At 36.4% G+C, this 24,005-nt stretch overlaps 2 protein-coding genes across 2 annotated transcripts in view; both read right to left on the bottom strand.

Annotated features, from left to right (window-relative positions):
- LOC128741459 (nose resistant to fluoxetine protein 6-like) overlaps positions 1-6,427 on the bottom strand; it is a 132,230-nt gene extending 125,803 nt beyond the window's left edge. Inside the window, exon 1 of the mRNA XM_053837286.1 lies at positions 6,254-6,427. Within this exon, the coding sequence (XP_053693261.1) occupies positions 6,254-6,416 (163 nt within the window). The 5' untranslated portion in view covers positions 6,417-6,427. The remainder of the gene's footprint in view (positions 1-6,253) is intronic.
- Positions 6,428-23,813: 17,386 nt separating this feature from the next.
- Positions 23,814-24,005, bottom strand: part of LOC128739974 (uncharacterized) — a 74,801-nt gene continuing 74,609 nt past the window's right edge. Inside the window, exon 4 of the mRNA XM_053835482.1 lies at positions 23,814-23,826. Coding sequence (XP_053691457.1) covers positions 23,814-23,826 — 13 coding nt within the window. The remainder of the gene's footprint in view (positions 23,827-24,005) is intronic.

Below are 24,005 nucleotides of genomic sequence, written 5' to 3'. Positions count from 1 at the left end.
AAATGATTTATTGTAGGTAACGACTAATAAACAACTACAGGTTTTGTGTTGTCTCCGCTGAGACGCATCACGTTTCGCAGGCATACAGCCAGTAGTACGAATTTATTGTTTGGGTTAAAAATTCGGGTTTTCAAATGTAGAGCGATTTGTACAACAAACGGATATCACCATTGGCGGTAGCGGTTTCTCGTTGTTCGGCTAGAGAGTTAGTCCAGGCTCTGCTCACCTACAATCTCGGTTAACATCTCTTTCTAGTTCGGTGTATCGTTGATGGATAGCTATCTTAGCTGATCAGGTTCACGCTCGCTCTTCCTCTACGTTTCGTCCGAAATCCACTACCTTCGAACGCTGCGCACTTTACCAAGGATTTCGTCACTGGTGCCTGGTGGTGATGAGGGCGTTCTTGTGGCCGTGATGTGTTTCATTTCTATGATAGCCCTCTCTTCCAGATGGGGGAGGGGACTCGAGCCACCATAGAGACATTTCTTGCCTTCAAACACCTCCACATGCCAAATTTGGTTTTATTTGCTTGATTAGTTCTCAAGTTATGCAGAAATTTATGTTTCATTTGTACGAGAGCCCTCCCCCCTTCCAGAAGAGAGAGGGGTCACGAACCATAATAGAAAAAAATCTGGCTCCAAAAATTTCCACATGCTAAATCTAGTTCCATTTGCTTGATCAGTTCCCAAGTTATGCAGAAATGTCTGTTTCATTTGCATGAGAAGCCCCCCCCCCGCTTCCACTGGGTGGGTTCTCAAGCCATCATAAGAACTTTTCCCGATCACAAATGCATGCAAATTTTCACGTCGATCCGTTCAGTAGTTTCTGAGTCTGTAAGGTTCATACAGATTGCTATCCGAAAGCAATACTTGCATTAACAACAACAACTATATACCCCGAACCGCAGTTTTTAATAATCATTTGATCCACAATTTTCAATAATAATCCGCATTTGATAATTCTTTGGGTGGGATAGCAGCCTTCTCCAGCGCTGTTATCGGGTTGCTAAATTTGTGCACGCGCTGCTTCCCGAAAGCCCGGTTACTATTTTAGCAGCGACCGGTACGGTACAGAGTGATGACAGAGAGCTGCTAAATTGGGTTTAGCAGTGCACCGTTACGGATGCTCTAAGCCAGTCGTCGTTTGTTCGAATCTCGACTGGGAGAGGCTGTTAGAGTCAATAGAATCGTAGCAACTGGCCCTGCAATTGCCTTGCACTCTAACAGCTGGCTGCGAAGTCAGTCGTATAAAAACAGAAGGTCAAGTTTCGATAACGGAATGTAGCGCCTAGGCTTTGCTTTGCTTAGTAATAGTGGGAGTTGTTTTCTACTTTACTGTGAGAAAAATGGATAACTTGTATAACAAACTAACCATGGTTTCATAGTTACGTAACTGCCAGAACTCCTCAAAGACTTGTAAAACTCGAGATCGTGACGAAGTTTTCGAACTCGAAAACAGACACTAAGGAAGCCTACAAGTCGTAGGCTAAATAGGGTAACGGCACCAGTTTTCGCCACCCTAGTGGATCACAGGTGCTTTATTGCTAGTTGGCGTACGATAATTGCCATAACATATTCATTGATTTAAACAAAATTATATACTTAACCAATAAAATACGATTTCAAAACCTTGATAATTGTACAACTTAAGTTATCATTATTTTCAGTTTGTGTTCTCAGATCGGGATGATTTTTACTGCTGTACAGCTATGGATGAGAAATAATAATTTTTGGAAAAACAATATATTTTGTGGTAACAGTAGAAAACTTAAAGATTTTTCCTATCGTTTATTTATTATTTTCAGCGATTGTGTATAAATAAACCTTAAATTATTGCTTATTTACTGGATTTTTAGAAAATTCTAGCTGGCGAAAACTGGTTCCCATTTTATGCAGGTGACCCAGTTTTCGCCATTGGCGAATTTCAATAGAGCGTTCTGAGCGCAGCACAGGCATCAGTTTTCGCCATGTTTACTTGATAGGGAATACTCCATTCTAACTACGCTGATTTAGTTCAAAGAGGTTATTATCTAAATTTAACATCCCAGATAGCTAATTTCAGAAAACCGAATTGTTTTTAACAGATATAAATTTGATGGATAGATATTAGATACATTAATTAATTTGTCATTTCTTTTTTTGTTTAGATTATAGTCACTTTAACCAGTTTTGGGTCATTCGTGACTTCTGCGGGGTTGGGATTTGACGTGACTTCTGAATGATGAATATTAAAAAATTAAACAAATAATATAAGCATTCATTTGAAAATTCGAGTAGACCTGTGTGTACCACACTGATTTAACAAGCCAGTCGTTATTTGTTTGAATCTCGAATGGGCGTGACTATGATCCTAACTATGGGATAATATGATCCTAACGGTAACACCGAAATTGTTCTGCACTCTAACAATTTGCTTTGCTTAATTTATTTAAATAATTCAAGTCAAGTTTTCTCAAGAGCCTGCGTTCTTGATTACAAAGATTAGTTATATCGTATTTTAAATGTACGCAATTTATTATTGATAAGACAACTCAGATGGTAGCACATGTAAGATTACTAGAATTAAATGGATCAGAAAACATTTTTCATTTGCGTTTGTAAAAGCAGCGCTACTATCATCTGCGGAAAGTTTAATAGATTTTTGCGACTGGGAATCCAAAGCAACGTCCATTTATTATTTCCTGTTTTCTACCATGTTCATAAAATGTGGCGATTTCAACAGTAGAATCTGTTTTATAGATTCTGGCTTGTAATTAGGCTTATACAAATTTGAAAAAAAGTTTATGTCACCCCCCCCTTCAAAAATTTTCGAAATTTGAAGGGGCGAAAAAATAAAGTGCAATAATGTTGCATTCTTTAATGGTGAGCAGATTTTTACAATTCAACAAGTTTACATCTCTAAATTACCCAATTCGTGCAAAGTTGAAGTAATTATCCCGTTAGACTCGATCAACTATCCTACACCATCTATGCTTTCTGATTCTTGCTACAAGTCACAGGCGATTATTGTGCTTGACTTTTTTCTCCATTTATTTTAAATTTTGTTCCATTTTAATTGCTATCCTTGCTTCAAAAGAACCGAATTAGATTGAGGCATCAATCAACTAAACAATGTATTAGTAAAATTTGCTACCACTTTTAACGGAGATATTCCGAATGGCTGTGGGATTATATTTAGCTGTCATAGGTAGTAGCTAAGATTAAAATAGAAATACAACAAATTACACATTTCGGAACATCAGCTTTCGGTGCTTTCAGGGCTCCAAGTTGAACGTTTTATTCCGTAGTGTCCTTGTACCTACCCTAATTTTGGATGTAAGGGACGAAAAACTTAAAGATACAATTTTTTACCATGCATTGGACGCATGCAGAAAGGATGTCACTGAACTGTTCGAAACTTTTCTGACTATTGTCATGTTGTGATTATCATTGGGATCGACGGTGGCCCCGACCATTACATCAAATCAAGTCATGTTAAGTTATATTGCTTTTTTACTGAGCTTTATTATGGAAATGTACGAAAGTGGAATTAAATTGGAATAACACTTTCATTGCTAGACAGTCGAAACAGTTTATCTCGCCAAACATTTCAATAGTTCGCAAAATCCTAGAGCTTTCGAAGAAAGATTACTTTTATACTGATCTTATAACAGAACTTTGTCCAAACCGCTATCATCATCATATTATGGGAAAACTGCAAGGTGATATATGTCGATTCTGTGGCACAAAAAAAAAAGACTCGGAACACCTGTTTTGCCGATGTCCGGCATTTTTCAATTAAAGATCAAGGTTCTTCGAAAGAGGGCTGTTAGAAGCCCTGTATTTGGAAAACAACTCTAAGCACAGTACTGGACTTCATCCGAAGTGCAGCACCGGACTGAACAAATGCTATTAGTCAAACAATGACAATCGCTTCTGATAGTGAAGCGTTTGCATCCTTAATATATCAAAGATAAACACGTTATTTTTGAGAACCAGCATCAGCTGAGGAATAGGCTGATATTCATATGACTAAAAGGTCGACCAAGAAACAAGCGGTTGCAAACGTGAATGGTGTCAGAGATTTTTTTTCTTAAAAAATGTCAGTAGCATAGCACATGCGTTCCAAGTAAAAAAGTTTTAGGAATTCAAATTGCCATTTTTACGAGAAGATTAGATTCCGATACTATTTCGTGGTTACCGAGTTCTGAACTAGTAAGTGACACAGATTTGGATTATTCTAAAATACAAGGTAACTAACCGAGTGACACGCAAGTAAAAAACAAAATTCAAATGCAGGTCAAGTTACACGCTTATGGCTCTCTAAGGTGATCCTGTAGTACTCCACTATTTTCAAGTTGATTCATCTCTTCCAGAATACTTACTTTATTTGATGGGAAATTTTTTTTTGAAAGTTGTTTTGGTTGAAACTAAAGTTTAAGTACTGTACGACTTTTTTGTATTGAGCTTTTATTAATCTGGAAAAATATATACTGGTTTCTTCTCCTTTGTTTAGGTATTGAAGGTTCGATTTTATTATTTTTTTCTTGCCCCCCCCTTGAACAATATTTCGAGACCAGGACATAAACTTTTTTCCAAATTTGTATAAGCCTTACTGCATCAAGTAAATTTGAATGCAACACTATTTTTTTGAAATTCTGCAATTTATTATCTTCGTAGCGTACCATTATATTCAAAAACATGAAAACCATCAGCTTTACAAAGGCAGTTCAGTGAACCTGTCAATTTTTTTAAAACTGAAAAAATTTATTATCAAGAAACTAGTGAATGTGAAATAATTGTTAGCCAATAGACTTTATACATTAAAATTTGGAAGTTTCATTTACCCATGAGCGTACCGACTTTCGCCGAATGTACGTTGGTAATTTCTCCAGGTAGTGTATGTTGCCCTTGATTCATGCACCTCCGCTACTCTTCACTTTCAACTTGTACTCCGCCAAATGTCGTCTGCAAAGGAGCGTAAGTCTTCCGTGAGCATAGTCTACCGGTCTAATAGGGCGTTTGAACATTGTCAGGTACGTACGGCAGCTTATGCCTCTTATTTGCAGCGTTTTGCGAAGGGCAAAGTAGACGCGATATCCTGCTTGAATGCACCGCTGGATCTCCCTATTTGTGACTTAAAGATAGACATACATTCTTATGTAAGAGAACTCATTAATGCTATTTTTGTCGAGTTACGTTTCAATTCAATTGGTCAGCCGGTTGCATTCGCCGAGGTATATTCTCAGGTTCTTCTTAAATATTATTAAGATATCGGAAATTATTTTAAAAAATTGATTTACGTTTTTAGGTAGAAAATTCATTTGAATTTTTTGAACTGGAACAGATGATCAGTTGCAGTCGACTGATGAAAAGTAACCATTTCCGTGAATTAGTTCCTAAAACATTGCCAGTACTGTCTATGGCCATTTTGGAATGACTGAAACTATAGCATCATGTGGGTCGTGAACTTTAAGGTTTTACGGATATCAAAACCATAGAATTTGACATCCATATTGATATGATTTCGAATATATCCTAAAATGAGCACTTCGGCCTGGGTACTCTGAATCTGCTACAAAGTTGCTATAGAAAGCCGTGAACCTGGAAAAGCTTTCAGTGTCAATAAATTAAAAAATCTTGAAGTTTGAAACCCATGCTGATACGATTTCGGTCAGGTGCCAAATTAGAGATAGACGCTACTGATACTGATTTCAAGTAAATTGCCATATCTCGGTTATTTCTCAACGGATTTCCATTTACTTTTCTTTATTTAACTGAAAATTGATTCAAGTTTTTGAAAAATACAATGAATTTCCAGACTAAAACATGCCACAAACGATGCTTTTAAGGGTACTTTTACTTAGGGTGCTTTTAAGGGTAAGGGAAAACTGAAGGGTGGCGAAAACTGGATCTTGGGGGGTCGAAAACTGGTGCTTGAACAGGTATCACTAATTTTACATTTACAACTATATTTTCAAACATTTAGTCTTAATTTTTACCCCAAAACATAGCAAAAATGTTTCTGCTTATTGTATGCTTGAAACTGCTCATCTACAAGCAACTATATGGCAGTAAATCTCGATTTTCCAATTTTATGCCGATGAAAGTGGCGAAAACCGGTGTCGTTACCCTACGTATCTGTCGTGAATAAAATATATATTGTAGAATTAAATTGGATAAGTTTTCTTTTTATTTAATTTCAGACTAGAGGGTTAATTGAACCAATGCAATGTAATCAGACTAGCTTAACATAAAACTGAAATTGAACTTACCTATATGTTTGTATTCCTTCCAATATTCATTTGATGTTTTATATTTTGTATTGTTCTCCCGCTTATTGTGAATGATATTTGATTCTATTGTTTTGCTGTCCATCTCCCCTAGCTTTCCGTGATCCAAAATTTTGTGCTTCTTTTTAGATTTAGTCGATGACATGGTGCTACTTAGAACAACTGGTATATTTTCTCGCACGTTAATACTATATTCAAAATATGATGCAAAAATTATCGTAGTAGTTAATATGATTAAGACCAAACTGAAAAAAGAAGCAAATAATCTCTGTAGTCGCAAGCTTGTACAATGCAAAAAGTAACTGCATATGTAGCTGTACCATCTACTGATTGTCGATTATGGCTATGTATTAGGTTATCTATTCAAGATTACTTGCAAAGAAAGCGTTGGAAAAATTTATTTGAATCATATTACATCGCATAAAGTAGTAAAGTGTTCGCCATTAAACTATCTATTAACTGTGCCCTCCTTTCAAAAATTGTATTCTATCTAAAATTATCAAACGTAGTGGTACTCGCAAAAGCGCATCAGCAAATGAACACAAATTTGCTATCCCAGAGCTATATATATACCGTTCTGATTCTAACTTCGAACACTTAACGGGAAATTAGCAGTCATTAACTTTTCGTCGAAAAGCTCAATTTCGGAAACAGTTTTTGGGCCCAAAAGAGGGGGTTCTGTTTGTAAAATGTAAATACTGCATTCTTCTTGTCAATCTGAACACAGCGAATATATTTTCATGAAGAAAATTTTTGTTTCAAATAAATAAACTGCTTTTGAAATTGGCAGAATCGATGACGACTAATTTCACCTTAAGCTATGCTGAAACTTTCTTCAAAGTAAAATGTTCGAAAACATCTTTATTCTACCCCCACCAATGGTTTAATAGCATGACAGTTTATTTATTATTGTGGCAAAATTTTAAAAATGAAGATAAAATGTTATTTTACATTGAAAAACACTCAAAAGTTACAGTTCGGTTTTGATTCAAACACATTCATGGTCGACTTTCAAAGCTCGAATATTTAAGTCTTAGACATCGAGCACTTATATAACTTTGCTAAGTATTAATATTTTTATAATCACTCAACTTTAATGAGTGAAATTATATCCTTTTTCAGAACAGTGGCTTTTTAAATCTACCTAACAGTGTGATTTAAATTTTTCACACAATAATTAGTTTCAATCCATAATTCTCTATCAATCTATCAAGTCAATCTATCTCTTTTAGTTACATTGCAATTTCATTTTAAAGGTATCGCATTAGGTATTGAATTAGTATCTGAAACTGCAAAAATTCATACAACACGCATAGCACACTAGATTACCGCGTGCGATGAACACAGTTTGACATTTATGAAAAACAACAACAATGTTTTTCATAAATTGAGGGTTCCACTTTTGCTTGCATATTCTTGCAAAACTCAAATCGCTTAGGTTTATTCGCTGGCAGCAGCTCTGGAACCTGTAGTGTGGAAAGGATGCATTTTTACCCGGTTCAGCACGTTCTACACCTCCATGGTGACAAGGAACTATGCCGCAATTTGCCTTGTGCTTGTCTTGAAATTATTTTCCACAATCCACAAAATTTTATGGTTAATCGCTGACGCCATTTGCTGATGAGGCTGAGGCTTCCTTCGAAGTCTAGTTGAAAACAACGTTCCTTCTTGAAAGCGACGCACGGTGCGTTGTCATAGAGATCCCTGCATTAAAATCATTGTGCAACAAAACGAACACTTCTGGATTTATGTTCACTTACTTGCAAGGTAGTCGACGATCAGAAAATCTGCAACCATACTCCTGCTGGGCTGTCGTTGGTGCTCAATTAGCGAAGCCATAACAAAGGTGAATGTCCGTGAGTACTTCCGGAGAATACATTTTAATACTTCCAGAAACGTCCCAGAGAGACCCGAGAAGTCAATTTCGAAACTGTTTTACATATGCGTCTAACCGTGTCTGTCACACGCGTTGATCTAGTATGCTATGCGTGATGAATGAGTTCGAGCAGTTTTCAGATACTAATTCATCACCCAACACCACACATTTAAAATTGCAATGAAACTAAAAGAGATAGACGTTTTACGTCAAAGTACGAATTGTAGAATGGTACTAGAACTTTAAATTGATAAATAGCTTTCATCGGTTTTATCACACATTTTTATGAGGAATGTTTTTAAAGTTTGCTCAGCTCGACTAAAAGATTTGCTCGAATGTGAAAAGTTTCACGAACAAAATATTTTTGAGTAACGCCGAAATGTAGTCAACGCTCATACTGTAAATCACGTGCGATAATTTATTCTAGTTGCATGCCATGTGTGAAATATTTCGTACCATGAAAGTAAAGCTCGATAAAACATAAATCGGTAACGACCACTAGATGCCTCTTTTTCCTTTCCTGTAGAGCCATATCACAACTGCGTCCATTGATAAGGACTATTGTTGTATAGGTGTCAATTTAGTAGTATGCTGCTGAAGGTGTGCAAGAGAAAATAAGGTACTCATTTCGCCATACTTAAATTAGTTTATATTCGTTTAGTGGGCGCAGCCATACTGTCTAGAAACCGCCAAACTTAAAATAATAGAACAGAGGTTTCTTTATTAAAATATTCAAGCTACTCGTACATTTCGTCTACATATCGGCTGGTGAACAAAAGGTCTCAGAAGTGTTATTTTGTTGAGTCAAAGGGTGTGCTTATTTAAATTGAAAATTAACCAAAGAGTGCTATTGTGCTATTCAAATTATTATACAAAGGTACTAAAGCTTAAAATTTAAAAGTGAATAAGTTTTAAAGTTATTTACTGTCGATAACGTGAAGGGCGAGTTCATTCGGGTTTTCTCTATACTGAACATTATACTTTAGACTAATATTAACAATTGTGTTTTCATATAGAAACCACTTCCCCACTCCCTGACAGCTCAATGAAGTTCGACTGTCAAAAAAAATCAGAAGACATGGTTTCATGAATTGGCGTTCGTAGGTTCGGACCCCGAGCCGTAACACAGGATTCCAATCAATGCAAGTTAAAGGTTCTACTTGAATTTTTATGCCTCTATACCTCAGCCATTTGGGAGAAGTTGCGTATTTTTTCGCGATTTCTTCATAGGATACATTACTGCGCAGAATTTGGAACATGAATAAAAAATCTGTGCCTAAATCTGCGCACTACTGCATCGCATTTTTCCAACGAAAACAAGGCATGCAATCACTCTTTTTGCCTAAAAAATGACTAAAACTAATTATTCTTTCTAATTATGCTGGGTAATTTGATCATTGCAAAGATTTTCGATCATAATTTTGTTAATTTTCAGTTTTAGCGTTGGCGCTAACGACGTTGTTTTCTGCCATATAAAATACTTTCAGTTTCACTTTAATTTATTTCGCTGTCAAATATTATGGCCCTTTTGTGAATAATGGCGTAATATTCAACAGAGATTTATAAAAAAATAACACAATGGTCATAGTTATGCACAATGTTGAAAAATACATATATAAAGAAAAATGCGCAGAATTAGGAGCTGCGCAGAATATGGTACGTTCACGGTATTTATTTCCCTATAGAAAATTATTGTTGGATTACGTGTTTTCAATAAACGCTTTAAAGTAGAACTCTATTCAAGTGAAATAGTGATCTTAAATCGTACAAAAGGTAATTTGGAATTCATGTTTAAACCAGGTGCTTATTGTACGGAATTCTTTTTTGCTGGATTCTGGAGTGCTACGGTCCCCTTTCCGTTCGTGTGTGTAGTTAGGGCCCGACAATTAGGACACGTAGTCAATTGCGAGCCTTTTGTCGAGTCTGAGGTAAGGGTTTCATTCCGTTTCGGGGATCTATCACGGAAACGTCGTGGGATCTTCCGGGCACGTTGGCTTCTACTAAGGACAAAACCCGGGTACGCATGACCTTAGTCATTGCGTCGCTCTCGTGAGTATTAAAATCGGAAGTCGTAGGAGTCACAACGACAACTTGTTAAGCGTAGCTGTAATAGGTAGCCCCCCTTCCTTTCCACTCTTTCCCCTCCATTCCCCAAAAAATCCTTGTTCATTACTTTCCCTTACCGTCCCTTCATCAATTGTAGAACAATCGTTTCCAAAAAATATTATGAGATGACCGCCAACCGCTATTTTGTCGTATACTGATGTTTTTTGATATGCGTCACGACATACTTTACTGACGCAGAAATGTCCCTTTATGGAAACCGATTCCGCATTGATATTGATCAAGATGGCGCGCACCACGACTCGTAACTGCGGCAAAGTAACTGATATGTCCAAATTTGAAATATTTGGTAACTTTATCTAAAAAAGCCATGTCACGACACCCCAGGGAACTCCGGAATAACGCCGGGGCCATAAGAAATATGGCCATTGGTGAAAAAAATATTGAAAGATAAAAAATTTACGACCTTTTTAGTGGATTTTGCGATGCTTTAAATAATGTAGACCTTAGAAGGGTTAATACAGAAGAAAATATTTTGAATTCTTTTTAATGGCTTGAATAAAATGCCGTCGCTTTGCTTAGAGTTTCCTATGGCCTAGGGTAACCAACGTATTTTGGACCCCATCAGCACCTATACATAATTTGGACACTTACAGCAAAATCAAATGGAAGTGTCCAAATTATGTATAGCTGCTATGGGGTCCAAAATACGTTGGTTACCCTTTATGGTATTTGACCGGAATTTCGATTTGCATTGGAGGCAAAGAAAATTAAGTTACTTTATGAGTGAATTTTAATCAATATGTATACATATTTCTCCAATTTTTGTGCTTTTCATTGGTTTATTTGTGATTTTATTGGTATTTTTATTGGTTTTCAAAAATGTTTCATGAACAATCATTTGAAAACGAAGCAAAATATATTTAACAACTGGATTTATTAAGAATATAGAGAATTCATTTATAAATTTAACATAATAATCTATTTAAATCAGGTTTTTCTAAAGTGGTGCAATTTGGGTCCAGGGGCTGGCGAAATTTGGCACTGGGTGGCGAAATTGGGGCTCAGAATACACATTTAAATAATCAATATAACGGGAAAAATACACAATTTAGTATGAATATGATGATTGAATCAGTAAAAGAAATGTCCGAAGCATAAAATTTTCATATTATCAAATATCGGAACTTATAGAACCTTGATCTGTTTCGTTTCATATAAATTTTTGGAATAAAGGTGGCGAAATATGGATCCGTCACCCTATCTCTTTTGAAAATACAGTGAGAAAAATTTACAAAATATATTTCGATTTTCCATAATTTGATCAAATCTCGTCAAGCGCCTAGCAGGGCAAAAGTGCGATTCATGGACGGGACAAAAGTGCGATTTATGGGCCAGGCAAAAATGCATAGGAAATTATATACAGTTTTAGGCATTGTGTTATAGACACCGTCATGCGGGGATACTTGCAAAACCGGGGTTACTTGCAACACTTCTTCGCATTGCGCTTTTGGCATCTCTAACGCATTTGTTTGTTAACATAACCATTTGTAGCCAATGCCGTTGTAAAGAACGGACGTTTACATATTGTTTAGTTAAGTTTAATCCATTATAACATTGTTTTGCTTGTTTTCAAGTAATTTCACTTTCAGAGAAGGAAAAATGGATGTGCAAAGTTGCGTTAGTTCATTGATAGGAAATTATTTTTTATCGTTTAGTTCCTGTACACAATTCATGCATCATATAAGCTAGCAAATAGCAACATTGAGCTTTTTTTATGTTTTGAACTTGGAGAAGAAACGATGAATTCGAGTTGTTACTTCCAATATGGTGCGGCTTGCAGCACTTGTAAAATAGATCATTATCATAATATAATGATCGATTATCCAAAAATGCCTCTCGTATCTCTTGTTTTAGTCCAAACACACTCAAAATCTTTTTATATAAGAGGTTTATGTCTGTACCGAAAACCAGGTCTCTGAGAGGACGTCGTAAGAGGCTTATCGGTAACTAAAAACAGGTCTTTGACAGGACGTCATGCTTTCGTAGCAATGGGTTGTATTCTCAGTCACCTCACTGGTCGACTGCTGTACTGCTCGATTGCTCAACTGGGTAACTAAACTGCTCGACTGGGCTGGTCGATTAGGCTGCTCAATTTGATTGCTCGACTGGAATGCGTAACTGAACTGCTCGACTAAACTGTTCAATTCGACGCTCGACTTAACTGGTTGGTTCAACTGCTTGATTCCACTGCTCGACTGAACTGTTCAATTCGACGCTCGACTCAACTGGTTGGTTCAACTGCTTGACTCGACTGCTCGAATGAACTGCTTGACTCAACTACTTGATTGGACTATTCGAATCGGCTGCTCGAATCAGCTGCTCGACTCAGCTGCTCAACCCGATTGCTCCATTCAACTGCTCTACTAGACTACTCGATTTGATTGCTCGACTCAACTGACAGCTTAATTCAACTGCTCGACTTAGCCACTCAGCCCTAATGCTCGACTCAACCGCTCGACTGGACTACTCGATTCAAATTCGCGACTGACTACTCGATTCAACTGCACGACTGAACTACTCGACTTAACTGCTGGATTAAACTGCTCGACTGGACTGCTCGACTCGATTGCTCGGTTCAACTGCCCAACTCGACTGCTCGACTCAACTGCTTGACTGAACAGCTTGATTTAACTGCTCGACTCAACTGCTTGACTTCTGTTTGATTCGACAGCTCGACTTAACTGCTCGATTCAACTGCTCGACTGGACTACTCGACTCGACTGCTCGAATTAAGTGCTCGACAAGACTACTCGATTCAACTGCTCGACTGGACTACTCAATTTAACTGCCTGATTTAACAGGTCAACTGGACTGCTCGATTAAACTGCTCGACTTGACCGCTCGACCCGACCACTTGATTCAACTGCTCGACTCAACTGCACGACCGGACTGCTTGACTGAACTGCTTGCTTAACTGCTCGATTGGGCTGCTCGACTTGACTGCTCGACTAGACTGCTCGACTTGATTGCTCGAATTGACTGTTCAACTCGACTGCTCGACCCAACTCATTGATTCGACTGCCCGATTCGCCTGCTCAACTCGATTGCTTGTCACGATATCATTTGGTCGGTGTTAAATCAAACCCAATCAAATTGGGCTAAGGGAGCATAGTACTTTTTACACCATATTTTTGGCCTAATTTCAAATATTTTAATCTCGATAACGCGAAAAGCGAATCGAATCGGGTGCATTCCAAACATTGCACTTTATACTACTATTTACAATTTTGTTTGCATATGTGAACCTCTTCCCCTCTCCCCTACGGCTCCTTGAACATGATCGTTCGAAAAAAACATGATTTGCGGTACCATGGATTGGCGCTGGGGGTCTTATCCAAATTGAAAAATTCGTAAACGACATGAAAGTATATTAAATTATCTCGTGTTTGACCCATCCTTTTTTCAATATTCGAACGCATAACAAAATGGCGGACATTCAAACATAAAAGTTAGGTTTTTAGTCGAAAAAATTGACTTTAAACATTTCTAAAAAATACAAAAATAGTAATATCAAAAAAAGGATGGGTCAAACACTAGATAATTTTGTTGGCTTTAAAACAAAAAAAGAATCATGAGAATTGCTTGAGCCGTTCTTGAGATATTTATGGTACCGACTTTCAAAACCTGGTTTCGAGAAAAACGACGTTGAACTTTTTATTCGCCGTGTAATCGCTCCAGAGATGCGCGGTACAAATAGCTGTAACTTTGTCAATTTTTGGAATTCATTGAAATGACTTGAAACACATATGTTCAAAATGTTAATCTTTCGAAATAATCAATAAAAAAAATTCGATTTTTTTAAGTTGAAAAAGTACTATGCCCCCTTAATGATAGCAAACGATCAAGAATTTTCTAAGCAACATTTTACTCTAATCAGACCACATCAATGTTGCAAACAGCCAGAAGTTTTTATTCAGTTAAATAAAATCCAATACGACCATAAAAACTATTTGTTTTAGTTTCCGGCTAATAGCCGGCGGCTATTACTCTTTTATGTACAACATCTTAGAGCTACATTATGCAATATAAGAACTCAAAGAACTAATACAAAGGTTAAATATCTTCGCAAACACTGGCCAATGGAATGTATCTGCAGTTTTCTGAATTCTGAATAGACATTTATATTTTCCAGATCGTAAGATTTGGGTTCAACTATTAACTAAAAATAGTCATTCGCGGTTTGAAATCAAATGAAATATCATGAGAACCGTAAAATCAGAAAAGTGTTGCAAGAAACCCCGTTTACTGGGTAACTTGCAACACACCTATTTTTGGTTCATTTTGGAGATTCATTTAGTTGCTATTTTTCCTCATAATCATAAATCAAAAGTACTGACCACTATACAAATTTTGGCTACTTATACTTGGATCTAAACGGTACGCTTCGAAAGTTATACCAAGTCAAACTTCAAAAGTGTTGCAAGTATCCTCGGATGACGGTACTAGAAATGGAAGATCTACTGAAAACTGTATGCTCTACAGATGCTGGCCGAAGGAAAACAGTGTCTATTCGCTGGTGAAATAAAAAAAACGTTTGGTAAAGTTTCAATCTGACGGAGGCTGCAGTACGTCAGCGGAAAACTGGAAAGGTGCAAATTGAGAATATTCCTTACCAAAACATATCGCAGATTGATGATATTATGGTTTTGTTAGCTACTGTTGTGCTAATTTCATGGATTCAAACTTCGCACTTTTGCCCCGATATTCGCACTTTTACCCCGCTAGTAGGGCAAAAGTGTGACTCAGAACTTGATCAGCAAAATGAAGAATTTATTTGGCATAACACTATTTCTTAGTATGATTTATAGTTGAATGTTAAGATATTGAGTTATTGCATCAATAAAAAATATATTTTTTTGCTGTGCTTCTTTATATCTCGTGAAAATTGATGACAACTTCAAACATCGCACTTATACCCCGCCCTACTCCATATACGTTTTTTCGAAGTACGAGGCCGACTAGGTCCCAGAAAGTCGATTTTTGATGAATTTACATTTTTAAGTATGTTCCATACATACTTAAAAATTTGACATTTGATATAAAAAAATTCGAAACCGCCGATTTGACGACTACCTACTTTGGTGGTTTTTCAATTTGCATACAAATAAAACTTTGACGCCATGGCGGCAGCAGTTAATCAATTCTGGTAAGCTACCAGTGCATTTAACTTTAAGTCATTTTTCAGTTTCGAAGCCACGACCACTCGCTTGTCAAAGCAGACTAGGTGACCTTGCGACTACAGAGTCCCCCGCGCTTGCTATGTTGCGTAAACGGTGTATTTCGTTGTATACTTTGCCGCTATTCGGATAACGTGACTACCCCTAGTATGTATAGGTACACTTAGTTTGCGTATCGAATACAATTTTATTGGATACAAGTCGGTGCGTAATTCTATGGGTATATGGGCATATTAAAAATATCTCGTTTAGTTCAAATCATGGTACGAATAATGTTTAAAGAAACAATTGCCAGCATCTAATTTAGTATCCTTGCTCCAGTAATAGTGGAAAACGCGATCAAAACTTTAGCGGTAACATTCGCAGCTGTTTTCTAAAAAAAATTGTTTGGCAGCACAGATTGGCAGTCTAGTACGTCTTAACCAGATGAATAAGAAAATAAAGAATGCACATATTGATGAACTATTTCATAGATTTTTTTTGACGTAGGACTACGTCTTTGTTTAGTATACCGGGACTGGGTAGCACTTTGTGAAAACGAAAATAGAAGTGTATCGTTTGAATGAAAGATTTCAAATGCTAATAACTACTACACTACTGCACGAAACTGAATAATTCATATGTCGTTGGATAGATAAAATAAACAGCAATTTTATGAAGGGTGTGAGAGAGCAATTTTATGGAGGGCTTAAGGGGGGGGCTCCCATTCAAATGAAACACAAAGTTCCTCAAAACTCGAGAACTAATCAGGCAAATAGAACCAGAAGGTAGGATTTTTTTCAATGTTGTACTGAGACCCCTTATTCTTCTAAGAGGGGGAGCTCTCATACAAATGAAATACAAATTTCCTCATAAACTTGAACTAATCAAGCAAATGGAGCCAAATTTGGCATGTGGAAGTTTTAGAAGGTAGGATTTTTTTCTATAGTGTACTGAGACCCATCCGTGTTTTAACAGGGGGGGGGGGGTCTCCTATACAAATGAAATACTAATTTCCTCATAACTCGAGAACTTATTAGGAAAATGAAACCAAATTTGGCATGTGGGGGTTTTTAGAGGCAAGATTTTTTTCTATGGTGAATTAGGACCTTTGTCATCATTAAGAAGGGGGGATCCCATACAAATGAAATACAAATTTCCTCATAACTCGAGAACTAATCAAGCAAATAGAACCAAATTTGGCATGTGGGGGCTTTTGGAGGCATAAATTTATTTTATGATGGTTTGAGACCCCTGTGGTAAGGAATAAGGACTTTCATACAAATAAAACAGAAATTTTTGCGTATGTGCATTTTTTCTGCTATATAACAAGCGGTAAGCTGTGAAAGTCGACTAGTAAAACCCTCTCGGAGCAAGAGACAGTGAATCAACGCAGCTAACTTACGTGCCTGTTGCCATTCATGTCAAAAGAGAAGGGTATTGGAATGGCACGTCATATATGCGATGAACGTGCTTTGGCTTTAATGTTATTTGTAACCAATGGCTCTTTTGAAGGCCACGAGCGAATTAAAGTAAGATTATTGAAACATGTCAAGCTACGCATAATCATATTTCATACAATAATCTGTGGGCTGCTCGTTCATTACTATTTGAACCTTTATGATGTATACAAGTGATTTTTAAAAGAAATCTCGATGTCTCAATGGTAGCAGGCGTTGTACTCATGAACCCCCGTCCACGTATTTTCAAAGCCACCATTGCATTTATTGAAGAATTGAATCTGAATATTTCGCCCTTTTTTTTAAACACTCACTTAAACAATGGCACTCACAGATTCTTATAAACATACATATGCCAGAAATGCATTAGTCTTTGATCTAATGATCTGATATAGTCCTACGTCACCCTTTCGTACAATCCTTAGGGCTGTATACCTTGTAGTTTTTCATAGATTATAGTCACTTTAACAGCTTATGTCATTCGTGACTTCTGCGGGGCTGGGATTTGAACCCGTGAGAGGCGTGAATGCTAACCACTACGCCGCACAGTGGGGCAGATTGACCCGGCGCTCGGACAAAACCTCATAACTTCTTTCATATGCTTCATAGAGCTTTATTGTCTTCAGCAACATTGTTTGTTATAAAATTTTGCATCTTTCTGTAAATTTTAAGTAGTTGTATTTTTATTCCTATAGATGGCGTTGAGATCTAACTTTTTAAATAATGACTGTAGAAATATTGTGTCTTCAGAAAAGTTGTTTGTCCTGTAAAGTTACGTAAAGTTACTGAACATACCGAAATTGTAGGACTTACGGGAATCAAGTTATAAATATTTTAAATACTCAAACACTTTTTTTTAAGTATGTAGTCGAAATTGGTAGTCTGACGACCTCCTATACAAATTATCACAATCTGTATATCAAGAGTAATTTAGTATTATTATTCTGGTATAGGGTAAATCAACCATTTGTGGACCTTTCGGTAAATTATTTTGAACTCCTAACGCTAAACACCCAACCAATGGCACTTACAATATTAGTAACTTTCGAATAAGCCTAAATATATCAATTTCTGATGCAAATCTCTATATTTTACATTTTTTTAAAAACAGATTGGAATGTCCATTTTCCTTTTATGGGCCCTTGTGGTTTACAATAGAATAACGACCGGGTCCATTATAGGAATTTTAGTGTATTTTGCATGGAGAGAGTCCGGTAATGGCGACATTTTTTGCATTGTATATAATGGACCTACTTGTTGAAAACGTCAATTTTAAAGCATTAATAATGAAATGCAGCTAAAATTTTATTAACTCAAATGTGTGTTATGTTTAGTACGTTCTGTTTCATGTTATATATACTCAGAAATAAGAAGTATAAGCTAATAAATACCGAAATTTTATCCGAGGGTCCATTACAGGTAGAGGGTTTACTATATAGGTTAACTTACCCTACTATCTGCTTTAGTGCATTCATGTAATTTTTTTAATTCATTAGTTTGGCCATACGCAGCAAAAGGATATGAGTGGCGAGATAGGCTGTCATCGGCCTCAGCCAAATCCTGGCAGAAGACACAAAAAATAACGAGTAACTGACAGAGTATAGCAATCCGTTTATCCTGCAAACATGTATCAACATGTTCGACTCTAAATAAACAAAATGGAGGCTAGTTCAATCGAGCTGAAAGTCCAACCGATCATATTCTACTGCCAACTTGACTTGAAACAGAGCTAATTGGGAAAAAGCTGTTAAGTGGTCGCCTTTACAATGTCCTGAATTCCCCTTATCGACTCCGATGTATCTCATAACGATAATAATGCTATGTCTTACATACACAAGCATAACTATTTAACGTACAGCAGGAATGAACTTCGCACTGGCGCGCGCATTTACTAATTTGAAGCCCAAAATGCCGGAAAACATGCATGCGGAAAACTTGAATATCTCCGAACATCGCAACTAGTAGCAGCTAATTTTTTGCTTATTACTAGTTAAGACCTTGAATGTTGATTTTATGGTAGTGTCAGAGCGGAAATCTGTGGAAATCTTTTTCTACACACTATTGAAAATTGACAAAAATAACAAATATTTTGTTCTAAAATACTACGTCAGAACAAAGCCTACTAGTAAAAAATCTGTCTTAACCCTTTATAAGGCCGTGGCAATTAAATTGCCACCAACGAAAAATATTTGTTTTGCGTCTATAATGACATCATTATAATTATAGAAGCAAAATAAAAAATTTTTGTTGGTGGCAATATAGTTGCCACTGCCTTATAAAGGGTTAATATCACCTAAACTATTAGTTTATAATCCCATTAATGTGAATTGTCCTTAGAAAGTATAGAATTTTAAGCAGCATGGTAGCCAGATACTAAAAGATTAAGTGATATTTATTTTTTCATTTTCCAATATTTTTTTTCACTGTGTTTCACCTTCTTTAATGCCTATTGAAAAACTACTTATTAAAACAATTTATGTATATTTCTTATAGATAATTTGTCTACTATACGTAGAATATTAAGTTTGATAGAATATCTCAAATAAAAATTTTGAGGTTTTGTCCGAGCTTTTTCGGGTTCTGCCCCATAGTGCGCCGGGACTAACCCCATTTCGTAGATAGTAATTCGGATTCTTCTATTACTGGAACATCTATTTCTGTTACAGGACATCTCCACTATTATTGGAGCAAGGTCGACGTTACTGCATTCACATTAATTTACATTTTGACGTAGGACTACGTCTTACGGCAAGTTTTGAGATAGGGTGTCATTCCAAAAAATCGAAATTGCGAGCGTCACGAAAAATGATAGGTTTTGAGCGCTAATAGCTCAGCGGTTTTCCGATCGATATTCAATATTCTTACACCAATCGATCGGAAAATCTTCTAAGAATTGACTCAAATGAAGAAAAGTATCGATTCTTGATGTTTAACTATTCAAAAATTTAGAACAATGAACCTATGTTTTACCAGAATTCTCGCTTCGTGATTGGTTGGAAGATTCTTTGCGATGATCGAAACCTATACCAATTTGACATCTGTGCTTGGGAAGTAAGCCAAAACAAGTGACAAAGCCCCATCCTGCCAACAGATTTCTTACGAACGCGATTAAACCTAGTCCAATTTGATGTCTGTGTTAGAGTAGTGTGCCAGAAATAATGACACAAGTTCGTTATCCCAACAGATCGCAAATTCTTTACTGCGAGACGATTAAACCTCGGCGAATTTGATATCTGTGTTGGAAAAATGTGCTACAGCTATAGTATTCGGTTATAATACGACTCTGTATGAATTCGCATGCTTGCCGTTTCATTAGAAGTATAGTGAAAAGATGTGCTGTCGATAAAATAGGATTGAATTGGTAAAATTCCTTCAACGTGGGGAACCATGGGTAATAAAACCAATCTTTTATTTCAGTAAGGTAGCTGGAAAGCAATAGTTTGTGTTCTTGATTTTGTTAAATTGTTTTCAAATGCACAATCTTTTGAGAATTGAACGTATGCAATGTTACTACTTTGATAAATGTTACATACAACGCATGTAGCATGTATATATGTTGCATATAGCATGTATACATGAAGAATCAAATGATTACAAGCATGAATACATGCTACTATCACTACAAAGAGACTTACGTAGTCCTGCGTGACCTATATATGCGGTCGTGTCTTGTACACAACCCCTCTGATTTTTTGTCATTCTGCAAATCGCACTGACAGTAGGGGAACTGTGGGTAAAACCGACACCCTAACAATTTTTACAGAATTTCCATATTTATACGTCAATTATTGTCCAACAAACCTCCCAGAATCGTAGTTCAACTCTAAATCCTTCATTCCATGAGGTTTGTTTGATACATATTTTGAATGTTTTTGATATATAATGAAAAAAAAACTCTTTATCTTCAGGCGTAACAAACAGCAGTGCGGGTAAACTCGACACCCTGTCAGGGTAAAACCGACACCTCATAAATATCAAGTGAATTCTTTTCTTTAAAAAAAATATGATTCTCAGGGAAGGTGCCTATAGTACGCCTGGCGACAGCAAGGTAGAATCATCCCCCTCCCCTTCTTCCCTCCCTGATTTTTCATTTATCCTTGATTCGTCTTTTTGAATTCAACGATCAAAAGCAAATTTTGACATTTCTCTTGTTTTTCGGCCCAAACTCTCAGTTTTATACCAAAACATAAAAATAAACGCATTAAACTTAAAACACATACTATCTAGAGGCACAAGGCCTGTGTCGGCTTTGTCCTGACTTAAAGTGTCGATTTTACCCTGAAGTGACTCAAAATATCAGAACAATGGTTTAGAGCAGCAATAAACGAAAAAATCACCTGTTTTTTACAAAGTAGACTAAAGAATAATCGCTGATAAATCAAGGACGCAAAAAGCATCGAATTTTACAAATTTTCCCTCCTAAAACACTTAAACTCCACTTGCGAAATTTTACAAGGATTGTTTCTTCACTGCTTAATGGTCATGTTTTGCTGTTTGTTTTGAAAGCTACGGAACTTCGGCGGTGTTTAAATGACTCGAAACGTAAGAAATAACAAGTGTAAACAGAATGCATTAGACGGTATGCAAAAAACAGCATATAACTTAAAAAAATCAGAGGGGTTGTGTACAAGACACGACCGCATATATAGGTGACGCAGGACAACGTAAGTCTCTTAGTGATCTGTAGTGATAGTAGCATGTATTCATGCTTGTAATCATTCGATTCTTCATGTATACATGCTAAATGCAACATATATACATGCTACATGCGTTGTATGTAACATTTATCAAAGTAGTAACATTGCATACGTTCAATTCTCAACATATTGTGCATTTGAAAACAATTTAACAAAATCAAGAACACAAACTACCCAGCTTGCATTTTCATATGTACAAAAAAGGTAAAAATCAGCATTACGTACAGATATACATACTAAATAAATCGTATTTCATGCGCAAAATTGGCATATCCGTACTATTTTGAAGGCGATATACATGATTACGAACAATTTTGAGCGTTACGACTATATAAGTATTTATATACAATAATATACGATTAAGCGCGAGTCGCTCCGTACTACTCTACGATTTTGTGCTGAAAATCGTATGTATGTCAGTCATTATCATTATATACGACAAAAAATCAACTTGATCCCTCTTTATCCAGCTTTAGTTACGATTTCGAGTTTGTTAGGAGATATTTACGATAGTTTTCGTACATTGATATACGAGTTGGTGCTAGCTGGGTATTGCTTTCCTGCTACCTTACTGAAATTAAAGTTTGTTTTTATTACCCATGGTTCCCCACGTTGAAGGGATTTTACCAATTCAATCCTATTTTATCAACAGCACATCTTTTCACTACACTTCTTATGAAACGGCATCGGCAAGCATGCGTATTCATACAGAGTCGTATTATAACCGAACACTACAGCTGTAGCACATTTTTCCAACACAGATATCAAATTCGCCGAGGTTTAATCGTCTCGCAGTAAAGAATTTGCGATCTGTTCGGACAACGAACTTGTGTCATTTTTTCTGGCATACTTCCCTAACACAGACATCAATTTGGGCTAGGTTTATTCGCGTTCGTAAGAAATCTGTTAGCACGAAGGGAAGGGGCTTTGCCACTCTTTCTGGCGTACTTCCCAAGCAAGGACATCAAAATGGTCTAGGTTTAACCGCGGTGTTAAGAAATCTTGTTGAAATGAGGAAACTTAGTCACTTGTTTTGGCTTGTTTCCCAAGCACAGATATCAAATTGGTATAGGTTTAAATCATCGTAAAGAATCTTCCGACCAATCGCGAAGCGAGAATTCTGGTAAAACATTGGTTCATTATTTTCAATTCTTCAATAGTTTAACATCAAAAATCCCTACTTTTCTTCATTTGGGTCAATTCTTAGAAGATTTTCCGATCGATTGGTGTAAGAATATTGTAAATCGATCGGAAAACCGCAGAGCTATTAGCGCTCAAAACCTTTCATTTTTCGTGACGCTCGCATTTTTCGATTTTTTGGAATGACACCCTATCTCAAAACTTGCCGTAAGACGTAATCCTACGTCAAAATCGAGGGGTGTCGGTTTTACCCACAGTGTCGGTTATACTCGGATTACCCCTAAAAATTATGTTGTCGAATAGTAACCTCTTTTCGCTCCTCAACGGCACCTTGAAGTTGGCTACCTAATCAGGAGGCCATGAGTTATGAATAAGCTATATTGATTCCACCACTAAGAATGACACATTTCGCTTTAATAACAAAATATGTTACTTGCAAAACTTATTTTAATTACCATCATCATTTTAAAGGTATATTAAATACGTCAATTCACCGTTACTAAACTCGCTAATATATCTTTATTAAATGTGTTATTTTTGAAATATCTTGAAATGTTGACAATTAACCTTGAACACAATGTGTTACAATTAAGATAAAATCATTACATAGTTTGTTATGAATCAGGTATTAATTAGAGGCAGTTTAGTTATAATTTTTGATATTTTAACCACTTACGGAGGCTAATTTAGACCAACGGTTGTTATAATATGATCAAATATATCAAATTAATAACAACTGTTGTTAATAACAAGATCTGTTATAATTTTGTTAGGTCCTCCTGATCAGGATTCAACGAAAAACATAAAATGGATTAACACTTGGGGGACTGAGATGAAAAATTCCAGACCTACATAAAAGCACCTATTTTAAATTATCTCGTGTTAGATACCGCGTTAATAGTTCGATATCAATTAAGCTCTGGACAAAAATTGCACTGATTCAATGCTTAGACTTAGCTTTATTTTAGGTTCGAAATTCAACCACAAATACCGTATATCACACAATAACAGTACTGTGAAACTTTCCAACTTTTGTGCAAAATATGCAAAATATATTGTTATGTTTTATACGCACGTATTTGAGGTTTAGATGACTACTCTGAAACAAAAACCATGGTATCTCGCACAATTTTGCAGAAAACGCATGCTTTTTGTAAGTACCATGAAAAAGCTATTCAAATTTACTATGATTCTTGTACAAGTAATATGTTCTCAGATAATTTTACCACCTTTCATGGTCATGTCTAGTAATTTTGACTGCGATTCTGTTATTTTTGT

Source organism: Sabethes cyaneus, chromosome 3 (genome assembly GCF_943734655.1).
Source record: "Sabethes cyaneus chromosome 3, idSabCyanKW18_F2, whole genome shotgun sequence".
Classification (NCBI taxonomy): domain Eukaryota; kingdom Metazoa; phylum Arthropoda; class Insecta; order Diptera; family Culicidae; genus Sabethes; species Sabethes cyaneus.
Note: the sequence above shows the minus strand (reverse complement) of the source record. Positions and strands in the feature narration are given on the sequence as shown.